The sequence below is a fragment of the Papilio machaon genome, chromosome 8, assembly GCF_912999745.1.
Source record: "Papilio machaon chromosome 8, ilPapMach1.1, whole genome shotgun sequence".
NCBI lineage: Eukaryota > Metazoa > Arthropoda > Insecta > Lepidoptera > Papilionidae > Papilio > Papilio machaon.
Window position 1 is genome coordinate 7,599,014 of NC_059993.1, and position 21,116 is coordinate 7,620,129.

General features: G+C 32.5%; 2 protein-coding genes across 2 annotated transcripts in view; one reads left to right on the plus strand and one right to left on the minus strand.

The window, feature by feature from the left end:
* Positions 1-3,800: 3,800 nt before the first annotated feature.
* LOC106720296 (centrosomal protein 20) lies at positions 3,801-4,518 on the minus strand. Its single transcript, XM_014514889.2, has 2 exons — positions 4,384-4,518; positions 3,801-4,243 (listed from the first exon to the last, which is right to left on the minus strand). Exons 1-2 carry the CDS (start codon positions 4,477-4,479, stop codon positions 3,905-3,907), a joined length of 435 nt encoding a protein of 144 aa, XP_014370375.2. The 5' UTR covers positions 4,480-4,518; the 3' UTR covers positions 3,801-3,904.
* A 3,796-nt stretch (positions 4,519-8,314) lies between these two features.
* Positions 8,315-21,116, plus strand: part of LOC106720091 (acid sphingomyelinase-like phosphodiesterase 3a) — a 28,342-nt gene continuing 15,540 nt past the window's right edge. Inside the window, exon 1 of the mRNA XM_014514673.2 lies at positions 8,315-8,444. The gene's annotated coding sequence lies outside the window, so the exon portion shown is untranslated. The remainder of the gene's footprint in view (positions 8,445-21,116) is intronic.

Genomic DNA, 21,116 nt, shown 5'->3' on the forward strand with positions numbered 1-21,116 from the left:
GACTATCCAAAATTTGTTTTTTGCATCGTTTTATAAGTTACTATTTTTGTAAAACTTAAAGACACTCTTTTGGACTCTAAATTATTTGCATTATTTTGTAACATTGATTGTAAGGTTTGGAATTAGATAATATTTATATTACGTGTGTTTCTCCTACAATAGTAAAGCAGTATTTTTTATTTCTACACTAAAGACTAACACTAATGAAGACTTAATGTAGGTTTACTTTTGGTAATCTACACTAAGGGGCCTTTTAAATAACTATGACAAGACTCTGAGTATATACCAAGTCCTCGAGTGCAAAAGGGGTGCTTAATGCAGAGTTAAGATTATGAATTTTCTTTGGAAAACATCCAAGTCCTTCACATGCACTCATTCAAGTCTCGATTCATATCTGCCGACTGTGTTAATTGCTCTCGCATTTTAAATCTCCAACCTACTTTGCTCGTGTCACACTTTTCAGGTTCCCCTTTTACGCAAACTATTTGCTTAGTAATGTGTACAATCACCAAAACCCGAGGTAAATCCTGTTGAAAAATCTCTCGATGTTATTTGCCGTCGTAACTTTTGCTTTATTGAGGCCCACAATAAGAAGATTGCCCAGAATTTGACAATGGTAGATCCCACAACAACAATGTTTTTTGGGTGCACGAATGGCCCCGGCCGACCGGTGCAATACCACGACCACACAAAAGACAGGCGTGAATTGGAAGCAATTCCGCGATTCGTCTGATGAGTGTACACGTGCCGGACGCCTAATTTTAATTATTTTCCCTTTCCCACCCTTTTCTTTTAGGGAAAGTATAGGAAGGGTTGAGGATTTGGCGGAGGCGTACAGGAATGGGGATTTCCTCTTTCCTTCCTCTTCTCCGTTTATTGAAAGCAGGCAACGCATTTGCAATTGCGGATGTCTATAGACAGTGGTCGCTTCGATATATCGGTGAAAGAAAAAAAATAGGAATAGTTAAGGTGTAAAAACTTATGTGTATTTAAATAATTTGAAACACCTTTTCATCAAACATAACTATAGGTAAAAATAACAAACGTAATCTATCCAATCTATTAGTCCATCAAGGTAAATAGAAACCCTATTGCCAAATAGATTGTCCGAATATTTTCGAGGGAGTTTTGCGAATAAATGTAAATAAAGTAGGAATCCTAATTCGCTAAGTGAACATACGACATAGAACGAAATGAACAGGCCACGGAATATACAGTTAACATGTTAATGCTATAGTAAGCAGTACTCTGCGGTACGTTTGGATAATTAATTAAAGTAACCAGAGACTAGCGAACACAATGCCTAGTGGAGTGAGGACCGCAAATTGCCCAATTTATCGCATCGACGAATACGCTTGTACGTTCCTCAATCCAAAAAAAAACATCGACACGATTAGAGACAACAATATTTCTAAGGGCGCAGTTTCATTAGTCGATAACTTGGTCATTATAGAGCCTGCGGCGTCTCCGCATACGGGCTAATGAAAATGATCGGTCGATATAAAGCAAGCACCATACGAGGACTCAGTTTACGAGTAAAATGCGCGGTAAGGAAAAGTAAGGACTATTGCCCGACGCATGCGGGCGCTAACGTCCAACGAAAACGATTCTCGCATGCGAACGCTATTCCATTCATCGACAAGAAATCTCTCGCACGCATGGTGTATAACCAAGTGTTTAGACTTATGAAACTCTTAATTTTAATATCACAGTAATTGTCTATTCAGCGTAGGTTATTAGAAGATAGTAAAATAATCTATCAGTATTAGGCTACTTGTAATAATCTCTTAAGGAACACAAAAGGCTTCAGCGCACTCCAGTGGTTAGATTTCATAAGATAAAACGGTTTCCATTATCGTTATATCGAACTCTATAACACAGGCTACCTACAAAATTCTAGAATATCGTATAACTAGGTAAATAATTCTGTGAAGGGTTTATCTTGTGCATCACAATTTGGTCAATTGTCTAATGTTAGTTAAAATGTATCAAATAGGTCTTTGATTATAACTACTTTACCAAAGCATTAACACTTTTAACGTTTATCTATACCGAATATAGGCTATTTTTTAACTCTGTCCGGTCGAAATCGTGGGTAACTGCTAATTTGTAATGTAATTGCTTCGATATTAACATCGAGGTTTCTGAAGAATGTTATCGGACTTTTACTCTCACATAATTAGGAGAGATGTTTCAAATGTCTTTGTTGTTATCTATAGATTTAAGTTACAAGGTTACAAGAACGGTTCCGTAGGCGAGGGAGTTTGAAAGTAGCGGCTGTAAGTGACAGGTGACAGATTAATTGCGGCGTCACAGCACGTAATGAACATGGGACGTAATCTAATGTGGAGGGTTGAAAGCTATATTTTAACAGGAGTAATGCGTATGAATTGACGACAAAGTTATATGAGGACAAGCAAGTTATATGTGAGAGGAAAATAAATGATTAATGGAAAATAATAATCAATTCGTGATTAAAATTGTACACTCTGTTTTAGAAGAATTCAAAACAATTGCGGAGGCCTGTCATCCTAATTTTTTGTATTCCTGTGGTAGACATCGTATCGTCGTAAACAAAATTTGTATTAAAATTTGTGCATTATCGAGCGCAAAGTACAACCCAGGATGTCATATTAATTTTGACATTATTGACGATGACGATACGAAGGTGATTGCCCCAAATATTCGTGCTAGGCCCATAATCCCCATATTTTAGTATAATAAATGAAACGACTAATATGCTACTCACAAATTTCACTCAAAATAAAGGGGAAAAATTACAAAACCATCGTAAGACCTGTCATGATGTATGGATGTGAAGGTTGGGCTGTTAAATGAGATGAAAAGAGAGTACATGTAGCGGAAATGAAAATGTCAAGATGTCTGGTGGAATAAGAGTGGATAGGATACGAAATTAGTATATTAGAGGAGGTCTGAAAGTAGCACCGGTAGTAGAGAAATTGTTAAGTAAAAAATTAGCGTGGTATGGGCATGTTATGAGGAGGGAAGAATCGCATGTGGCAAAGAGAATGTTAAGTATAAGTGTGGAGGGAGACACTGATAGAGGTAGGCCTAGGAAGAAATACTCGTAGATGGATTGCGTAAACAGACTAATTTGGAGGACGGAACCCGGTGCATTGACCCTACGTAAGTGGGGCAAGGTCAAGGAGATGAAGATGATGAAATGAAATGACTGAACTCATGACTTCAGAGGCTTGATTCAAAAGAATTAAATGTAAAAGAGTTGTGTGGATGTAAAACTTTATAATTATTAACCAATATTACATCTCGAGATATAATATTTCAGAATGGTTAAACATCTAAACTTTTAGCTCTACAAAAACTATATGTTAAGGACTTCTTATTTCAGTTCAATATATAAGCCTGCTTTACATACGTGGAGCTGTTGCTGGAGTCCATAACAAATGTCGCGGGCAGCTGCGACCACGTGCGGTGCCGGACAAATTGCAGTCGATGCCGGATACCCGGATGAATTTGTTTCTATCGACGTCTAAACCACACATACATTGTGAGGATCAGGATAGTTTCTTAGTATATAGACTGAAGTAACTATGGAAAAGAAATAAAAAATGCGCTTATGTAACTTACAAATTTGTGAGATAAAATTCCTTCTCTCACTCGTTTTTCTATTCAGTGATATCAATACAGAGACAATAAAAGACATTACTTACATCCATAACTCACTTTAAATTATTATAAAAATACTATAATTCAGTAAAAAAAAAGCATCTTTTATACACATGTTTTTACAGTCGAACCTGAGATCAAGAGACCGCGATATTTTCTCCAACCCGAGTTTCTCTTATAGAGTCCGTGAAACCGGACCATGACTTTCGTTTATAAAGGTTTCTCCCTTATCCGGGTTCGACTGCACTAATGTAAATTATGATGAATCTTTTTTAATCTTGCTTATCTTTCGTTTTATTCGCTCCGTGTAAGCCGCTACGATATTCGTTAGGAGAGGTAAAGCTGACGATTTATCGTCATCTTTGACACCCACTTCAGCACATAACTCGGCTCTGGTTCGCTTTTCCTTAGGCAGTGCAGCCTCTGAAGTAAGTACAGTGGATGTATAGAGGTAACCGTTCCATTCTAAATACTCTTTTATCAAATCGTTGATGAGTAGTACTTCGGCTGTAGGTGGAGGCGGACACAAGTTACGACAACCTGGATTGTTAGTGAATTGCCTGTCTTGAAGTATTTCGGTAACTTTGGCTCGCATCTGAAATATTTTATCAAATTCTTTAGTAATTTATTCTTCAACGCTACGACTAAGGTTAAGAAGTCAATAGCAGAATAAAGTTGCTAAGAAAAAAAGTTGTATGTAAAATAATATTTAAATACTCTTTATAAATTCTTTACCTCAGCTTGTATTTTACTCAAATCGCCACTTTTTCGTAAAACATTTTTTATAGCGTCCAATACATCTTTATCAGTAATAGTCTTATTTTCACTCATTTAAAATAAATCTTTACTGTTACTCACAATTAAAATGTAAATTTTATGTTACGAAATTCTTTCGTAAATTAATATTTTGTAAAAAGCCTTCGTGACATAATAACATTTGAAGTGTCGTTGAGATGTCAAGGTAAAAAAAAAAATGTTTTCACCGGAGTCATTTTAAATGTAAACTTTTTAAGATTTTTATTTGTACACGTATGTATGAAGCAATCATTTATTCTGCTTAAGCTAATTTTTAATTCATTTCAGGAAAAAGGCGCAATGCAAAAAAAAAATCTTTGAATCAGGTGAAATTTTAAAAATTATTTCTTTCAATACTCTAGTTAACTTATATTAGGTTTCAATAGATCAAATTTTCTAGACAGCCTTGTAATGACACACAAGCTGTAAAAAATGACCTTGCGATGATATCGTTTGTGAACAAAGCCAGGTGGACTGGCCTATCCATCATTATAATGAAAGTTTAATAGAAAGAGCCATTGAAGGTCAACCCTAAACCCTCGAATTAAATTATAATATAAGTTTTTACTTTATGCTAGTACATTTTAAATGACTAGCTGTTACCCGCGACCTCATCTGCACGGAATTAAAAAAAATGACAGTAAAGATAGCCAACGTCACCCGAGGATGGTGAAGCTTCGCAACGGTGAAAGAATTTTACAAATCGGTTCCGTAGTTATGAAGCCTATTCAATACAAACAAACAAATCTCTCCTCTTTATAATATTGGTATAGATTTTCCTCGTATGAAAAAATTCCTTAAATGTAAAGTCCAAATAAAACACGCCAAATAATAAATCACTGTTAATATTCTCTTTGGAATATTTTTCTTAATTGTTTCCTACAGGTTACGTAGACACATTCAGTTAAATAACTAGTCGCCTCCTGCGATTATAATTGCGCGGAATTAAAAAAACTTAGTAACTTTTGTATTCTTTCAGACTATGTTCTACATCTGTGCGAAATTTCATCGAGATCCGTTGAGCCGTTCCCAAGATACTTTCAAACAAATACGAGTATCCATCCAAACATTCGCATTTATAATATTAGTAAGATTTACTTTAGTATCTCAAGTTTATAACCAAGCAAGTAACACGTGTAAAATGCGTAATCTGAGGATCGTTACTGTTTTATGTGCGTGTCGAATACGATGCGTAATTATTTTACGAAGCTGCAAAATATATACTTTATTTTAAAACGATTATAGAAGAGTTTTATCTTATGTCTTCGATATTTATAAAGTTCATATATATCAGTAGATTTTGCCATTGACGAATTTAAAAAAAAAAGTCATTAGTATTATATTACAGTATGTTCTACATACAAGAGAGCGTCGGTGGCTCAGGGGTTAAGCACTTGACTTGCAATCTGCAGGTCCTGGGTTCGAATCCCGCCATGTACCAATGTGTTTTTCGATTTTCGATTTACATATGTACATTTATCCGACGTTCTTACGGTGAAGGAAAACATCGTGATGCAACCTGCACATATCTGAGAAGAAATTCAATGATATGTGTGAAGTCAACCAACCCGCACTTGGCCAGCGTGGTTGACTATGGCCTAGTCACCCCTAAAATTGGGGTAGGCTCCGAGCCCCTCGGTGGGGACGTATAGTGAGCTGATGATGATGATGTTCTACATCTATGCTAAATTTCATAGAGATCCATTGAGCCGTTCTGAAGGTACCTACTAACAAACATAAAAAGTTTCGTATTTATAAAATATAATTTCATCTATATATCTATACACATAAAAGAAAGTCGTGTTAGTTACACTATTTATAACTCAAGAACGGCTGAATCGATTTGACTGAAAATTGGTGGGCAGGTAGCTTAGAACCAGGAAAAGGACATAGGATAATTTTTACCCCGCTTTTATTTTTTATTCCGCGCGGACGGAGTCGCGGCTAAAAGCTAGTTAATAATAATAATTAAAGTAATGAGTTCGCTTTTTACAATTTACAATAGGACTTTAAATTTAACTAGACATATCAAATGGATATTTCCTCTTGGATAATCAATTTCTCTTTGACTACTTTAGTGTCCGTCTGTATAATATTATATAAGGTATATTAAATGTCTTGTAAAGTCCACTCAACCAGATAACAGTAACTACTACAATCGGGTTTATGTTGTCTAATTTATCATGTTATTAATTTGTAAACCATATGAAAAATGTAACACAGAAACAGTAAAGAACATGTTAACTGAAAAGAAAGAAATGTTAAAAGATATGATAAAAATCTAACCTGATTTTACATATATCATTACGTTTTAGTAGGTTTTTAAAAGACCTTTTTATCAAATATTACGATTTTGTTCAATTATTTAATCGTATCTGACTTTACTTAGTACTTTTGTCGATATAAGCGTTTCTCAAGTGGTCGAATTCAACAATACTGTGTTAAACCCTGTTCAATCGTTCGCGTAATTTCCTTAAAAAAGAGGACGAAGGTTTCGCTTCATTGCTGCGCTTCATTCGCTTCATGTGGTAATGTTATAATTGAAAATTAGTGATGAGCATATTGACAAAAATAAATAACTTATCAAAGTGACAAAGATATATCCAGAGGTCAAAGTAAAACAGACTTCCAATTAGTGATACACGAATAGATGCAGATGTTTTTGAATTATAAAAGAATCAGTTGAGCAGAAACGCTTCGGGACCTGGCAAAAAGTTCTCAAGGTTTCAACTTTTTCACAAACAGTTAAGCCTTTTGAAATCACTCGAATATGAAAGATTGTTCCACTAGCTTTTAATGAATAATACTACGTAATTTATCATAAGGATAAGTCTGCGTAGGACGCAAAAAATATCAGTGAAAATACGACTTAAGATGACATTTACTTTAAGATGGTTAATGATGTGAAAATGTTTTTATTTCATCACTTATATATATTTATTATAAATTTATAAGTTAATGTATTTGATGGATATGTATATAAGTGTGTTTCATTGTAACTTTTATAACTTCAGAATTTGTTAAATTTTATACAATGTATGCCTTTCAAAAATTAATCTTTCATTAATTGTCTTTATAATATTTTTTTTTTTTACAATTAATTTCAAATTATTAAACAGTATAAAATGTATCTAAAATCATATTAATAATTATCCATTCGACTGTACATGTCAAAGCTTATTGAACATATAAATCTTTATAAAGGAAGAACGTTTATTACAAACTCCTGCTGAGTCGAGAGCTTTATTGAGATATAGCAGACAAGAGCACAGTTTGCTTCCCAATGCCTTTGTGTTTTCATAGAAAATTTAAATTAATGACACCATGAAATACTGGATCTATGACGTTAATTATTAAGACTTCTCAGCGAGAATCATATAAAAAATCTAAAATGCAATGAAAACGACGTTAAAGTTTCAGTTAAAGTTTATCCAATGATAGTAACAATATATAATTCATACATTTCGTTGTAACATCTTCATAAATATCTATTTTCAGTATCAACGCGAATCGACCGCGACCCAAAGTGATTTATCAGGAGTGTATGGATCTCTGGCAGATTTCTGAAATACTGTCTGCTGTCGCCTTACATTTATGTTATTTTAAGAAAAATAAACTGCATTGTGCGTCTAATTTCAGAAAATTGTATCGACCATATGTTTCTTTCAACGGTGCTTTTCGGAGCTTTATAGTTGAGGATTAACTTGAGTTAATTTCACATTTCAGATGTAAAATTTTACTTTAACTAGAAAAACGTGTGAAACAGAAAAACCACAATGCATCGACCCGAGTATCCCCGACGCAACCCGAGGGATAAGTTCAAACTTGGAACGTTGGGGCTCGTAGCTCAGTTTACCACTGACTACGGCGGAGGTCGGACGTCACAAACGTCTACGGTATATTTCGTGTTTGTTGTGTGAAAGTGGCATGAGTGGCATAAACTTTTAGTTACACTTCTTATGGACATGAACATTTTCTTCTCTACGTGTATTTGCCGACAGGTTGGTAGCAACAGCTTTATATATATATATTTTTCAAGATATTTTTTTATGTCTTTCAACGACTTTAATATTTTTTTACTAACTTATTGTAGAGTAATTAAATAATTTATTTTGTTATTGTTTGTCAGTTTTGGTACTGAAAGATATCTTTAAATTTATGAGTAAGAAACAATTATAATTATTGTAAAAAGTAGTTACTCTCAAAAAATTAGTCGGTTTCAAATTAAGTACTGCAGTTACATATTACTTTCAAAATAAATGTTAATTACTACGATTCATCAATATATATAATACGGCAATTATGTCACAAATTTTCATATTTTATTCGATACATAACCTAACCCTAATTAAAACAATTACAATCAAATTAAAATGACCGGACACAATGAATGAGATAGCGCCATTTATTGTATGAATTTTAAAACAATGATTTAAAAAATTATGCTTTGAACTAAACTCTAATTTTACATAAAATACTTTCTTATTTTAGAACAAAGTAGAAAATATCGAAAAAAATAATTAGCAATTTACAAAATAAATTATGGCAAATGAGATTCGAACTTATTTAGAAATTCACTTATGAGTTTTACTCCCTTACATCCACTTGTGTATTTTATGTCTACGACATTTCTGGATAGAAGACGACTCTAATGACACATAACTCGCAAAAATAGGTCCAGTCGTTTAGGCTCTAAGCCGTCATAAACGAATTTCCATACAACTCGCAAAAAAAAATTCCTCTCTTGTCAATCGGATAATCTGTCTGGAAAAAAAGACTAACAATTAAACCAAGTAGCTACCTACCGTATTAGAGAAACCAAGTAGCGACCGTTCAATAACTTTTTGCTCGATTGATAGAAGGGTAATTTCAAAGCAATGTATATGTTTTTGTATACATAAATATAAAATTATGTTACAAGGTTATCTAATCTGTCTATGATGTCTGAGGTATCATTGTGAAGTCTGTGATAGTCAGTTTTTTTATTCCTAAAAGATGAGGCAGGTTGTTTTTAATAAATAAAGTCTTTGGCCTCTGGAAGTATAAAGTAACATATGCATAAGAATAACATGTATGCTTGTTCAGTAAGAGAGATTAAAGTTTTTGCATTAGTGAACGTTTAAGCTCTAGGTCTCGCTTGCGGTTGCAACGTTTTACTGTCAACTATTATTTTTAATGATTATATCTTTGTTGACTTGTTTTTGTAACGATATACATTACAAATAATAATCTCTTACATTTATTATTACTGCAGAGTTTACTACGCAATATATTCTCCTTTCTTATCTTTTCTTTACCTATCTTTGTATTCTTTGCTTAATTTTAATACCGGAGGCTTAATTTTAGTCTACGTAACCTTCCCACTCTTTTCTTATAAGGAAATGATGAGAATGGTAAGCGGATTTAGCGGATGAGAGGACGCATAAGAAGGGGAAATGTTTTCTTTCTGTGCATTCCCTTCTCCGTTGACTATAAAGATAGGCAACGAATCTGCAATTGCAGATGTCCATGGGCATCGGTCACTTATTTCGGCGAATTCAAGTGGCCACTTATTCGTTTTCCATCGTATGACATAAAAAATGCTCTTTTCCTATGAAGAAAATTGCTATCGTAGATATAGCTTTGATGAGAGCAATGGGCACATATTAGGGGAACTGTTTCTTTAGCCTGTCTCTTTGCTCTTTATAATTATTATAAATTCAGTCCTGGCATATAATCACTAGCAAGTTAAACAAAAATAATATTGGAGGGGCATGTAGTATATGTCATGTATATTGTCGTTGTTAAGGCTTCAAACAGCTGTTATAATTTTATGTGCGTTTTCTAGTTTGCTCTACCTTAATAGTTATCTTATATATTGTGCATATCTTCTGTGAGTTTGTGTAATAATCATATTTCCATAGCATTAAGATCTATCGCGTCGAAGGAAATCAATGGAGTCAGTAATGCGATGTCATTTTCGACTTGCTGCACATTTATGTCGAAAACGCCGCTAAAGACTCAGCATAAAATTTTATGTTCCGTACTCAAGTAGCTAGTTAGCACTGAAATCCGTTTAGTGGTTTTCGATATCTGTAGATTTAACAAAGAAATAGTGAGACTTCGAGAAGTTTCATTAAACGTGTCTAATGAATATTGGATGCGATTCGTTGTAACTTTGGTCTATTTAAAACGACGTTGTTACATCGATCGGTCGTTTTATAAAGCTTTTAATTCTTAAAAGCTTAAATCGAATCAAGTTTTAATCTTTACATAAACACTATATTGCTTTGGAAACACAATTATATAGGTAAGATATTGTCGAGTACAGAAATTTACCAGAGATATTTGGTATGTTATACTAACTTGGAATTAGAAATATCCTTTCTGTGCCCCTCCTCTGACGATTAAAGTTAACGCATGTGTAATTGAGGTTGTCTAAAGGCAGTAATCGAGTTTGGTGAATTAAGGCCGCTTGCTTGTTTGCCACCTTGTACTATTAAAAAAAATATAGAAATTGACTTGAATCAGGAAAAAACAGGGATGGCTTAATTTCTTCGGTGCATTTAATTTGTGATGGCAAAACAAAATCTTGAGGAGAATATTCTGTAACGCCTAGATTACCGTTGGTCACGTTACAAAATGGTAACTAAAACATAACTCACACCCGTAACCCAGAGGGAGTGGGAAGAGACCACAGATCTTTACCAATCATATATCAAAAGGTAACTAAGTAATAAAACATGTGATTTTTTTACCATAACACAACTCTAGTGTTCATTTAATGCTTCACGTGCGCATAATAAATGTGAGCCGATTATCCCTCTTAAAGAAATGTAACAAAAACTACCTCTGTTTAGGACAACTAATTACAACTAAAACTACAGAAAGTGAGGCAAGTGAGGTTTTTATTTACGAAACTTCGACTGTTACAGTCAACGTTTACGAAGTTATAATAGTTATTTGTAGTTATTTAGAGTTGGTGTACTTCGATATCTATTAGGGAAACTTTTAATAGAAACCCATTTACACCGTGATGGAAACAGGCAGAAATTACATCAAGTGTAGTTATTTAGTTTTCTTGATTTTTTCTTGATTTGCTGATTAAAGGCTTCACCAACAGTTCACTTATTTAGTAAAAAAATAAGTAGGAGACTATATAACTCTTAGTGGAATAAGTAGATATTTTTCTTAAAAAAACTGATAACGACAAATTGTTTTATACAGTTGCTTCGATATTTTTTAATTAATTATAAAGCAGAAGCTTGAGTAAGCATTTTTTGTCACAGTAATGGTCTAAATGTTGTCAAAATGCTACTAGCGATAAATGGTAGCATTTTTTTTATATCGTAAGGTGTAAAAACGCGAGCGGCCACCTGAGTTCACCGAAATAGCACTAAAATTAAGTCTACGGCACCACACTCATCAGACGAAACGCGGAATTGCTTCCACTTCACGCCTGTCTTCTGTGTGGTCGTGGTTATTGGTATTTCACCGGTCGATTCGTGTAACAGATGTTGTTGCACGAATTATCTGGATCTACCACTAGTTGACGCCATTACTATAAGTTAAAATCTCCCACTGATATTTGAGTAATAAGTAAACGAAATTTAAATAAAAAAACATCGCTATATTTCCACTTAGCTAAGATGTTTCTAATCTATTTCCCATTTAATATATTATTTAAATAAATAAATTCATTTATAACAAGCTGCGAGCACGTAACGTGAATTAACCTTACATTTATAACATGCCATATACTGCAGACTTTGAAAAAAATATGTTAATATCGTTTGTATTTATAAAAGCAGGCCACATTGAATATTTTGCTCGTTGAATAAACGCGATAATGTATATTATTTATTGAATCTCCTTTTGTCCAACTAAAAGCATAAGGAGAAAGACAGATAGGGTTTAATCATAAAATACTAAATCTACACTTAATTACTCTGAGGGTGTAAGTCTTGTTTAAAAATATTAAATTTTATCTGCATTCAGACTAAGTAGTAATCGTTTCCTTAACTTTTTCCTTACTACTAATAAATCTTGAAAGTTTTCCTTTTGAATTATTATTCATAAAATTCTTAACGATTAAATGAAGTGCTGGATATAATGAAGAAATGTGTTCGTTTGAGATTTCAATTCCGGTGTTGAGGTCGCACGCAATCTCCTCATCAGCTTTCGTTCAATTCGCATCGCTGTAAAATTGCAATTTTTCATTCTCCCCTTCGATATCTAACTTAACAAAAGCTATTATTGCTAGAAAATTCTACTAACTATTATAAAGCGGCTTTCGAAGAAATCTAATCGAGGGAATGTAGAAAATATCACGTTTAATTTTCTTTGACGATTGACTTATATTACATTGAAAATACGTCTCAATATAGATTGAACCTTTTGGAATGTCTGTATTCTTTTGTAAGGCATCTTTATTCTTTATTTACGACTATTTCATTCAATTATATAATTTATTAAATTCTTTTTTTGGCTCAACGCCATGTGAAGTCGAATCTTGAACTTCTTTTTTTGGAAGTGATTTTTACAATGATAGTATAATAAGAAACGACATTCCTGGGCTTTTTATTTCTCATTCAATCTTAATTTATACTATGGGACAAATTAATGAAAAAAACTAGTACGAAAATAAAATATTACATTTGAACACCATGTTCCAACTTAGACTCCTTAGAATTTAACAAAATAGTCATAAAGCATATTATTGGTGACAACAATATTTTACTATATATATTGTATTTCATATTCTTAGTATTTCTATGAATAAAAATATACAAATTGTAGGCAGGAAATTACGTTCTTTAACATACATACGTTTGCATATAAATTGATCCTTTAGCGCTAGGAAAATATATTTGCTTGCTGTGAACGTATTTTCGTCTGCTCCACTTTAGAGCTGTGTAAAATGTATGGATTAGCTTCACTTGTTAAACTGTGTACCGTCCTCTATGTGCACTTTGCAACGAGTTAATTTCCCCATTTGCTTTAAGATTTAAATAAATGTTTGTGACCGTTTTGAGTGTTTATATTGCGAATTGTCTATGAAAGACATCTTTGAAGATATTTAAATAAATTTATATTAAGCTTTTGTGCTGGTAATAAATATTATTATATTCGGCATAAACGTATATTGTAAAAATTAATTGTACTTTATTTTTTATTTTTATTTTATAATACTTTATTTATTGGCATTAATATTTTTACGTCTTGATATTTATTTTACTTTCATATGCGATTGATTTATTTATGGTGATTAATAAGGACTTAAAAAGCTAAAAAAAAATTAACATCTTTTTATTTATTTTTCTACTACACACTGGGCTAAGTGATCCATCTAAAATTTAAGTGCTTAGACTCAAAAGGAAAAAAAGTATAAATTGAAACTATTTGTTTTATTTTTTCGTCATTTGAACACGTATTAAAACATTTCAAAATATTATAACATTGATAAAGTCTTTATATTTCGCTGATAACTTAAACATATTTCACCGCGTGTAATTCTACATAAAACAATTGGCCAATACATGGCTTATTCGATTTAGCTCTCGTCTACTATGGAGATTTTTATACAGGAAATTGGATTTTTCTACGTCCGCATATAAATCGGGCCTTTCGTGTTAAGTAAATCTATTTGTTTGCTGCTATGAATAATGTTTGCGTTTGATAAAAATTCTATATTGAATGCTTATTTTGAAATGGGAAAATTCAATAGTAATAAATATTTATTTATCTGTAACTTTTATACGTTATATCTTTTGCTTTCGAAATGAGCAAAAGGTGGCCATTTTATCGTAGACTGTCATTTAATAACCGTATTGTAGTATAAATTATTCCATCTTACTAATATTATAAATGCGAATGTTTAGATGGATGGATGGATGGATGTTTGAAGTTATCTCCAGAACAGCTCAATGGATCTCGATGAAATTTGGAACACATGTAGATCATAATCTAGAAGAACTCATAGACTTTTTGTTTTTAATTCTGCACGAACAGAGTCGCGGGCTACAGCTAGTAGCCACAGCTATTATAAATGAAAATCATTTTATTCATTTGTTACAAATAAACACGGAAAATACTGAACCGAGGTTAGAAAATATTTGGCTAATAGAAAGCTCTTCAAAGTTTAAAAACTTAGGTTAAGTTTTTCTTAACCTAAAGGATTTTTAGTAGATGATACGTTTAGTTTAATAACCCTAATATTCTGCTTCTCATTTTTTTTTTAATTTCTACGATTATTCTATTTTATTTAGTGGGCATGCGAAAATAACATCAAGTATCAATATATTTCTCGCTTCGTCATTAATCGTCTTTTTGTTACAACTCGTATTCGCTCTGTATTTACCCTGGGTTTCCACTCCTAAAAACAAACAAACATGTTTGTATACTAGTACTTAATCAGTGAAAATCTACTGTTAGAATAATTTTTAAAGAATTAACAAATCATTGATTGTACAAAATCTTTACTTTAATTTCACTATTTATTAAGGCTGATGTTAAAAACGTGTGTTGCTATTAACCGCTCCCTTTCGGTAGCGGGAAGTGGTCAGATCGGTGCCAAGCCTTGTGGAAAACAAAGCTTCGATATAACAGGAAAAAGGTTAAACGAGTTAGGGAAACAAAAGAAACGCCACAAAGCATTTTAAGCGCCATCAAGTATACTATAGCCTTGTTATCGTTGCGGATTTGAAAGCGTTAGAAAGCTTTGTAGTGATTAAAATGTGAATTAAATGCAAAATATCCTTTTTCACAAGGAAATAATTTTGTAGACAGTGTTTGAACTATTTTACTAAAACGTAAGCTGTATTTTGATAGACAAAACGTTTGTAACATTTCACATTATTACCACTGTCATGACATCTATATAGATGCAATACCGCCTTTTACAAGTATGTTTTTATCTTTGAAAAAAGATAAGCTAAGAATATACATATACTAGCTTTTACCCGCGACTCCGTGCGCGCAGAATAAAAAAATAGAAAACGGGGTAAAAATTATCCTATGTCCGTTTCCTGGTTCTAAGCTACCTGCCCACCAATTTTCAGTCAAATCGATTCAGCCGTTCTTGAATTATAAATAGTGTAACTAACACGACTTTCTTTTATATATATAGATTTCTATCGTATAACAAAAATTAATGTTAACTTAAACGTTACAAATGAAAATTTGTAAAGTTTCCTGGCAAATAAAAATCTTAGGAACGTACAAGGTTGTCAATAAAGGTAGCGTAGGTGCCATTTTTCCATATACTACAAGCAGAATAATATTTTATTCACAAACGATGTAACCAAAAGCTTGTATAGTACAGGTAAAGGAAAAACTTGAAAAATACTCCAACTGTGAGTAACTTTGCAAACAAATTGTCCTAGGCGCGGCCTTGATTTAGAGATAAACCCTAACTCAAGGCGATGCGAATGCCGTAAGACTGACAGAGGAGTTTTTTTTAAAGACCAAGAATAATAAATTGTTCGCGTCCTAGATTATATCTAGGGTTTTTCATAAATCATCATCACTGGAATTATTTTAGCTCTAAAGTCTTTTAATTATTTAGTTTTACAATGTCTTAATTTGTCACGCGATCTCGGACAGAAAACACATTGATTTCTCCGTTAAATAATAAATAATATGAAAATTTCGGTGGCTCATTAGTTAAGAGAGCGTCAATGGCACGGGTTAAGCACTTGACTTGCAATCAGGTCTTGGGTTCGAATCCAACTATGTACCAATGTGTTTTTCGATTTACATATAGACGTTTATCCGATGTTTTTACTTTGAAGGAAAACATCGTGATGCAACATGCATATATCTGAGAAGAAATTCAAAGATATGTGTTAAGCCGTCAGTAACAATATTTTTAGGAGGTCAAACAAGAGTTTCTTTTCATATAAAGATAGGATTTTTTCGTTATTTTTCTTTTTTATATTAAGTGTGATACTTTTATGAATATTCCGGTAAAATTAATGCGCAGTTTATTAAACGGCAAGTCATTATTTAAGCTTTATCTCATTAAGCGTTGTAAAAGTTTCATGTTGCTGTAATACAGAGCCATTTATCTCGACTGGGCCTTACCGACTACCTTCCGTCTGACCTCGCGATTTATATCGCCAATCTAATAAGTATATGATTTTATAACCCAGTTGTTTTTAATTTGTTCTTAATAATTAGACATCTTCAGATAGTACAAATATAGCAATATATTTTTTTTAAATTTGGCATGCTATGCATAGTTGAATACATATACAGCCAATAGAATTTATTCATTCATTCACATATTTTTGAAACCGAGGGCATAAGGTATCTTTATAAATGTATACATTTATGCTACTGACTGTACATGTACATGTAACTAAATAGTATGGATGTTACAAAACATTTTTCATGTTTCCTACATATCTTTGCTTCATCCACATTTATTTTCTGATACCCTGGTACATTTTTTTAAATACCAATAACAAAAATGCTTTTGTACTCTTAAATTATAATTTATCTATTATTTTACGTCATTTCTTGTAAATACTGTAATATAAACCACAAATAATAAAAAGAAATATTAGATAATTAATTTAAGGGGTCGACTGATCTTATCAAGATTAACCTTTTACAAGTGTTCACGGAAGTAAGCTTAAAAAATACAAAGCAAAAAATTTAAATTCTAATTAAGTGGCAATTAGTAAATTGAAACAAGTTAAGCACCTAAAATATAATTTAAATATATACCAGGTGTACTTTACAGTTATTAAACAAATATTAACGTATAATCTGTTAACAAAATTCATATCTTTTTAAATCTTACTAATATTATAAATGCGAATGTTTGGATAGATATATGTTCGAAGGTATCTTCGGAACAACTCAAGGGATTTTGATGAAATTTGGCATACATGTAGAGCATAATGTGGAAGAACACATAGGCTACTAATAAAGTTTTATACTGTTCGTACGAAACGGGACTCTTACCACGGCACTGTGCCGAAATATCGGGAGCTCCAACAGCCTTATCGTGATAAGAATCCCGTTTCTTACGAACAGTATATTAGTAAAAACCACGAAAGTTTGAAGTTATAATAAAGTTTTTTTTATTTCGCGCGGACGGACTCGCAGGCGACAGCTAGTTAGTTTGTAAGTAGCTCTAATTGTGCTTAATTTTTTTTGTTAGGATATTATGGTCACTTATTTCGAAGAGCTATATGTTTTAAGTCTAGTAAGATTATAAACATAAGATTTTTTTTGCAATGAAGGAGAATTCCGAGGTCGTCGTATATTATGTTTCTTTGTCAGATTACTTAAAACTGTTCTACTGTAATTATGGGTCGTTTGGAATCACAAAAGAACGTTACTTGCAATATCGCAGCCGTAGAGGTGGGGCGGGGGGAAGTTACGAAATTGGTGCCAAGCCTCTAAAAGAAAATAAATGCCTTTTTATTGAGAAGAAATTAATGAAACAAAAGATTCGTATGTCTAAATGGAATTAACTTAAGCTTTGCTATTTTTCTAATATAATTTGGTCTGTAAATATTTTATAATTGAAATTAAACGATGATAACTAAAAGAAAAAAAAAGTACCCATTTGTCTTATTCATTCCACTATATCATGATATAAAATAAACAACTTAATATTTCATGTCAACACACAAAAATAAAGTCTTTCAGAAACTAGAGATTTAAAGAAAAATTTCCTTAAAGCAAGTGAACCTTTGACCGCAATATATAACAGTATTGTCTGCCGATCTTCTGGTCAATTTAGGTATCGACTATATGTCTTCCCGTCACTGCGAGATGTCTTAATCCGGCCTACATTATTTAACCATACCGGAGCTTGGCTACGATGAATTGTATAGAAAACGTATTCTCTGTAGACCGAGCACGAATATTTGTGTCAATCGCCATTGTATCTTTATCGACATTTTTTTTTAATCAAAATTTATACACATCCCTATCGGGCGTAAAGTACACTAAAAATTTCATACTAATTTTGACATAATTGATGGTAACGATACGAAAGCGGTTGTTACAAATATTAGTGCAAGGTCCACTGATCATTTTTTTCTAAACTAGATTTCGCCTGCGAATTCATCCCCGCGGATTAAAAAAAAAAACTTAATTTTTAGCCTATGTGTTTATCCAGACTATGTTCTACATCTATGCCAAATTTCATCTATATCCGTTCAACCGTTTTGGAGATACCTTCTAACAAACATCCAACCATCAATTCATCTAAACATTCGAATTTAGTAAGATTTGTTAATGTCAAATCTTTTCAATATAGAGAGAATCGAATGTAATATTAGTCCTAGTCACCCCATAATTGAGTAGATTCTTAGCTCCTCTGTGGGGACGTATGAGCTAGTGCGTAGTGACGACTAGTTATAAAGAGAGCATTACATTGTATTAGTACATTCCCATAAACATTTTAAAGATAATTGCACATAACCTAAACAAACGAAACTCTACCAGTTGTAGAGATTTTGATCGTGTACACATATATCTATAGACGGAACATTACTAACAAAACAGTTTCAAACGGTAAATGGAGCAAATAATAAATTAATAAATACATTATATATTAAAACGACATATCTGTTACGGTGAATGGACGCTATACAAATGCCTTACAGACATTACGAAATCAATTATAAACACTTGGTTGTTAACATTGATATAGGACCTTTCTATTTGATTATACTGGTTAATACGCATGTAGCGTATCGATCGGTCTTCTAAAACGACTAGGTATCTAATAATAGTATTGGTTTTTTTTTTTAAGGAAGGTCCGGCTCATTAGTTTTCACCTGTCTGTGCTAAACATAGAGTCTATTGTATTGGCTCTTTGCTGTTCAGCACGCTGTTGTTTCTTTAGTACTAAGACGTATTCTCATATCTGTTGAATTTTATTTGCGTGAATTGGATTGTCATTGAGTTTTCATTTGTTTTATAATTCGCTGTAGTATTTTTTTACTTTCATGTTTTCCAGTATGCAGACAATCATAAAATTTAGAGTGGGATCATAATATTTTTATATCTTGACTGTAGTCGGAGGAAATGTTGTAAAACTGCTGCTTCTTATCCAAGTATGATACCAAAAAGCAAAGAAATATTCTTAAATGTTACTTTACGTGAGAGTTGAGTGCTTTTTCTTAAAATCTTGATACAAAGAAACTTTAGAGTAGGTTTCCACTGAAAACAATTTTGCATTAAAAGTATTGTCATTCTTTTCACTCTTTCTGTAAAAACAGAGAAAATAATATGTTAAATTTCACGGTTACGTTTTTGTTACTACGTCAAGAATATTAATAACTAGCTATCATCCGCGACTCCGTCCGTCCAGAATTAAAAAAAAACTTAAATAGTAGCATATGTGTTATTCCAGACTATTTTCTGTATGTATGCCAAATTTCAGTGAGATCAATGCAGCCGTTCTTGAGATGCCTTCAAACAAACATCCATACATTCAGACAATCGCATTTATAATAATAGTACGATAAAAATCGTTTATTTAGGCAACAAGGTCGTTAACAAAATCTACTCAGTACGGTATTTAGCACTCTATAAGAACTATTAATAATAAAAACTTTGATATTTGCAACACAATGCTCAGTCGCTGGCAGAAAATGACCAGAACTTGTGCCAAGCTTCATAAAAAGATTTGCGCCAATGAAACAGTATAAAAGTAATTAAAATGGGAGAACTTTGTGGCATAGCTTGTTAGTAACAAACAACAACAAAACAAAATTGAAAATATACTGCAGTGCAGTGGCGACGACTAATGTACGCTTTCATATAAAATTTCCATATGACATTTGTCATTAAAACACTTTAGTTCAAATTTAATAATGGGTTACATGTTTCTTTTTTGGGCAAAGAAAGGAGATTTTACACAAGATGTATATTCAATTTATTTTAATTGATTTTTGACAAGGTTTTTGTTTTATTGAAAATGTGGCAACATCTTTTTCTTTCCGACAAAACTAATCTTACTCCTACCATATATATCCTACTAATATTATAAATGCGAATGATTAGATTGATGGGTGGATGTTTGTTTGATGGTATCTCCGGAACGGCTCAACGGGTATTGATGAAATTTGGCACAGATGTAGAACATAGTCTGGAAGAACACATAGGCTAGTTAATAAGTTTTTTTAATTACGTGAGGACGGAGTCCCCGGCGACAACTAGTTAGATCAATAAATCTAAGTAATGAACCTTTATTTTAGCAGGTTCATTCTTTTGTGAAAATGACAACACAGCACAGAGTTTTGGAGTGTCTAAAATTTTCAAAAAACGAAATACTTAGGCTTTAAATTCATTAGTAAGCATAACACGCATATTTCACCTAAAAGTAATCAAATAAAAAGGCACTTAATAGAAAATTATTAATTACCAAAAACAAATATTGGCTTCCTTATATCAATAAGAGTAGAGTAACACGCGATTAGATCATTAGTAGGCTCTATTATTTTACGGCTCGTTTCCTTGAATTTAAGTGTATTTGTACAATTGTCTACATTATATACTTGTTTATATAATTTGCAGTATTTTTTTCACCTTACAATCATTATGTAATTTCATATAAATGTTACCTGAAAAGAAGTACATACATATGTAAATTTTAGCTTAAGCCATAGGGTAGGTTACTTAGCTCTTAAGTTACGAGGCCTTGATTAAATTAGCCTTAATCA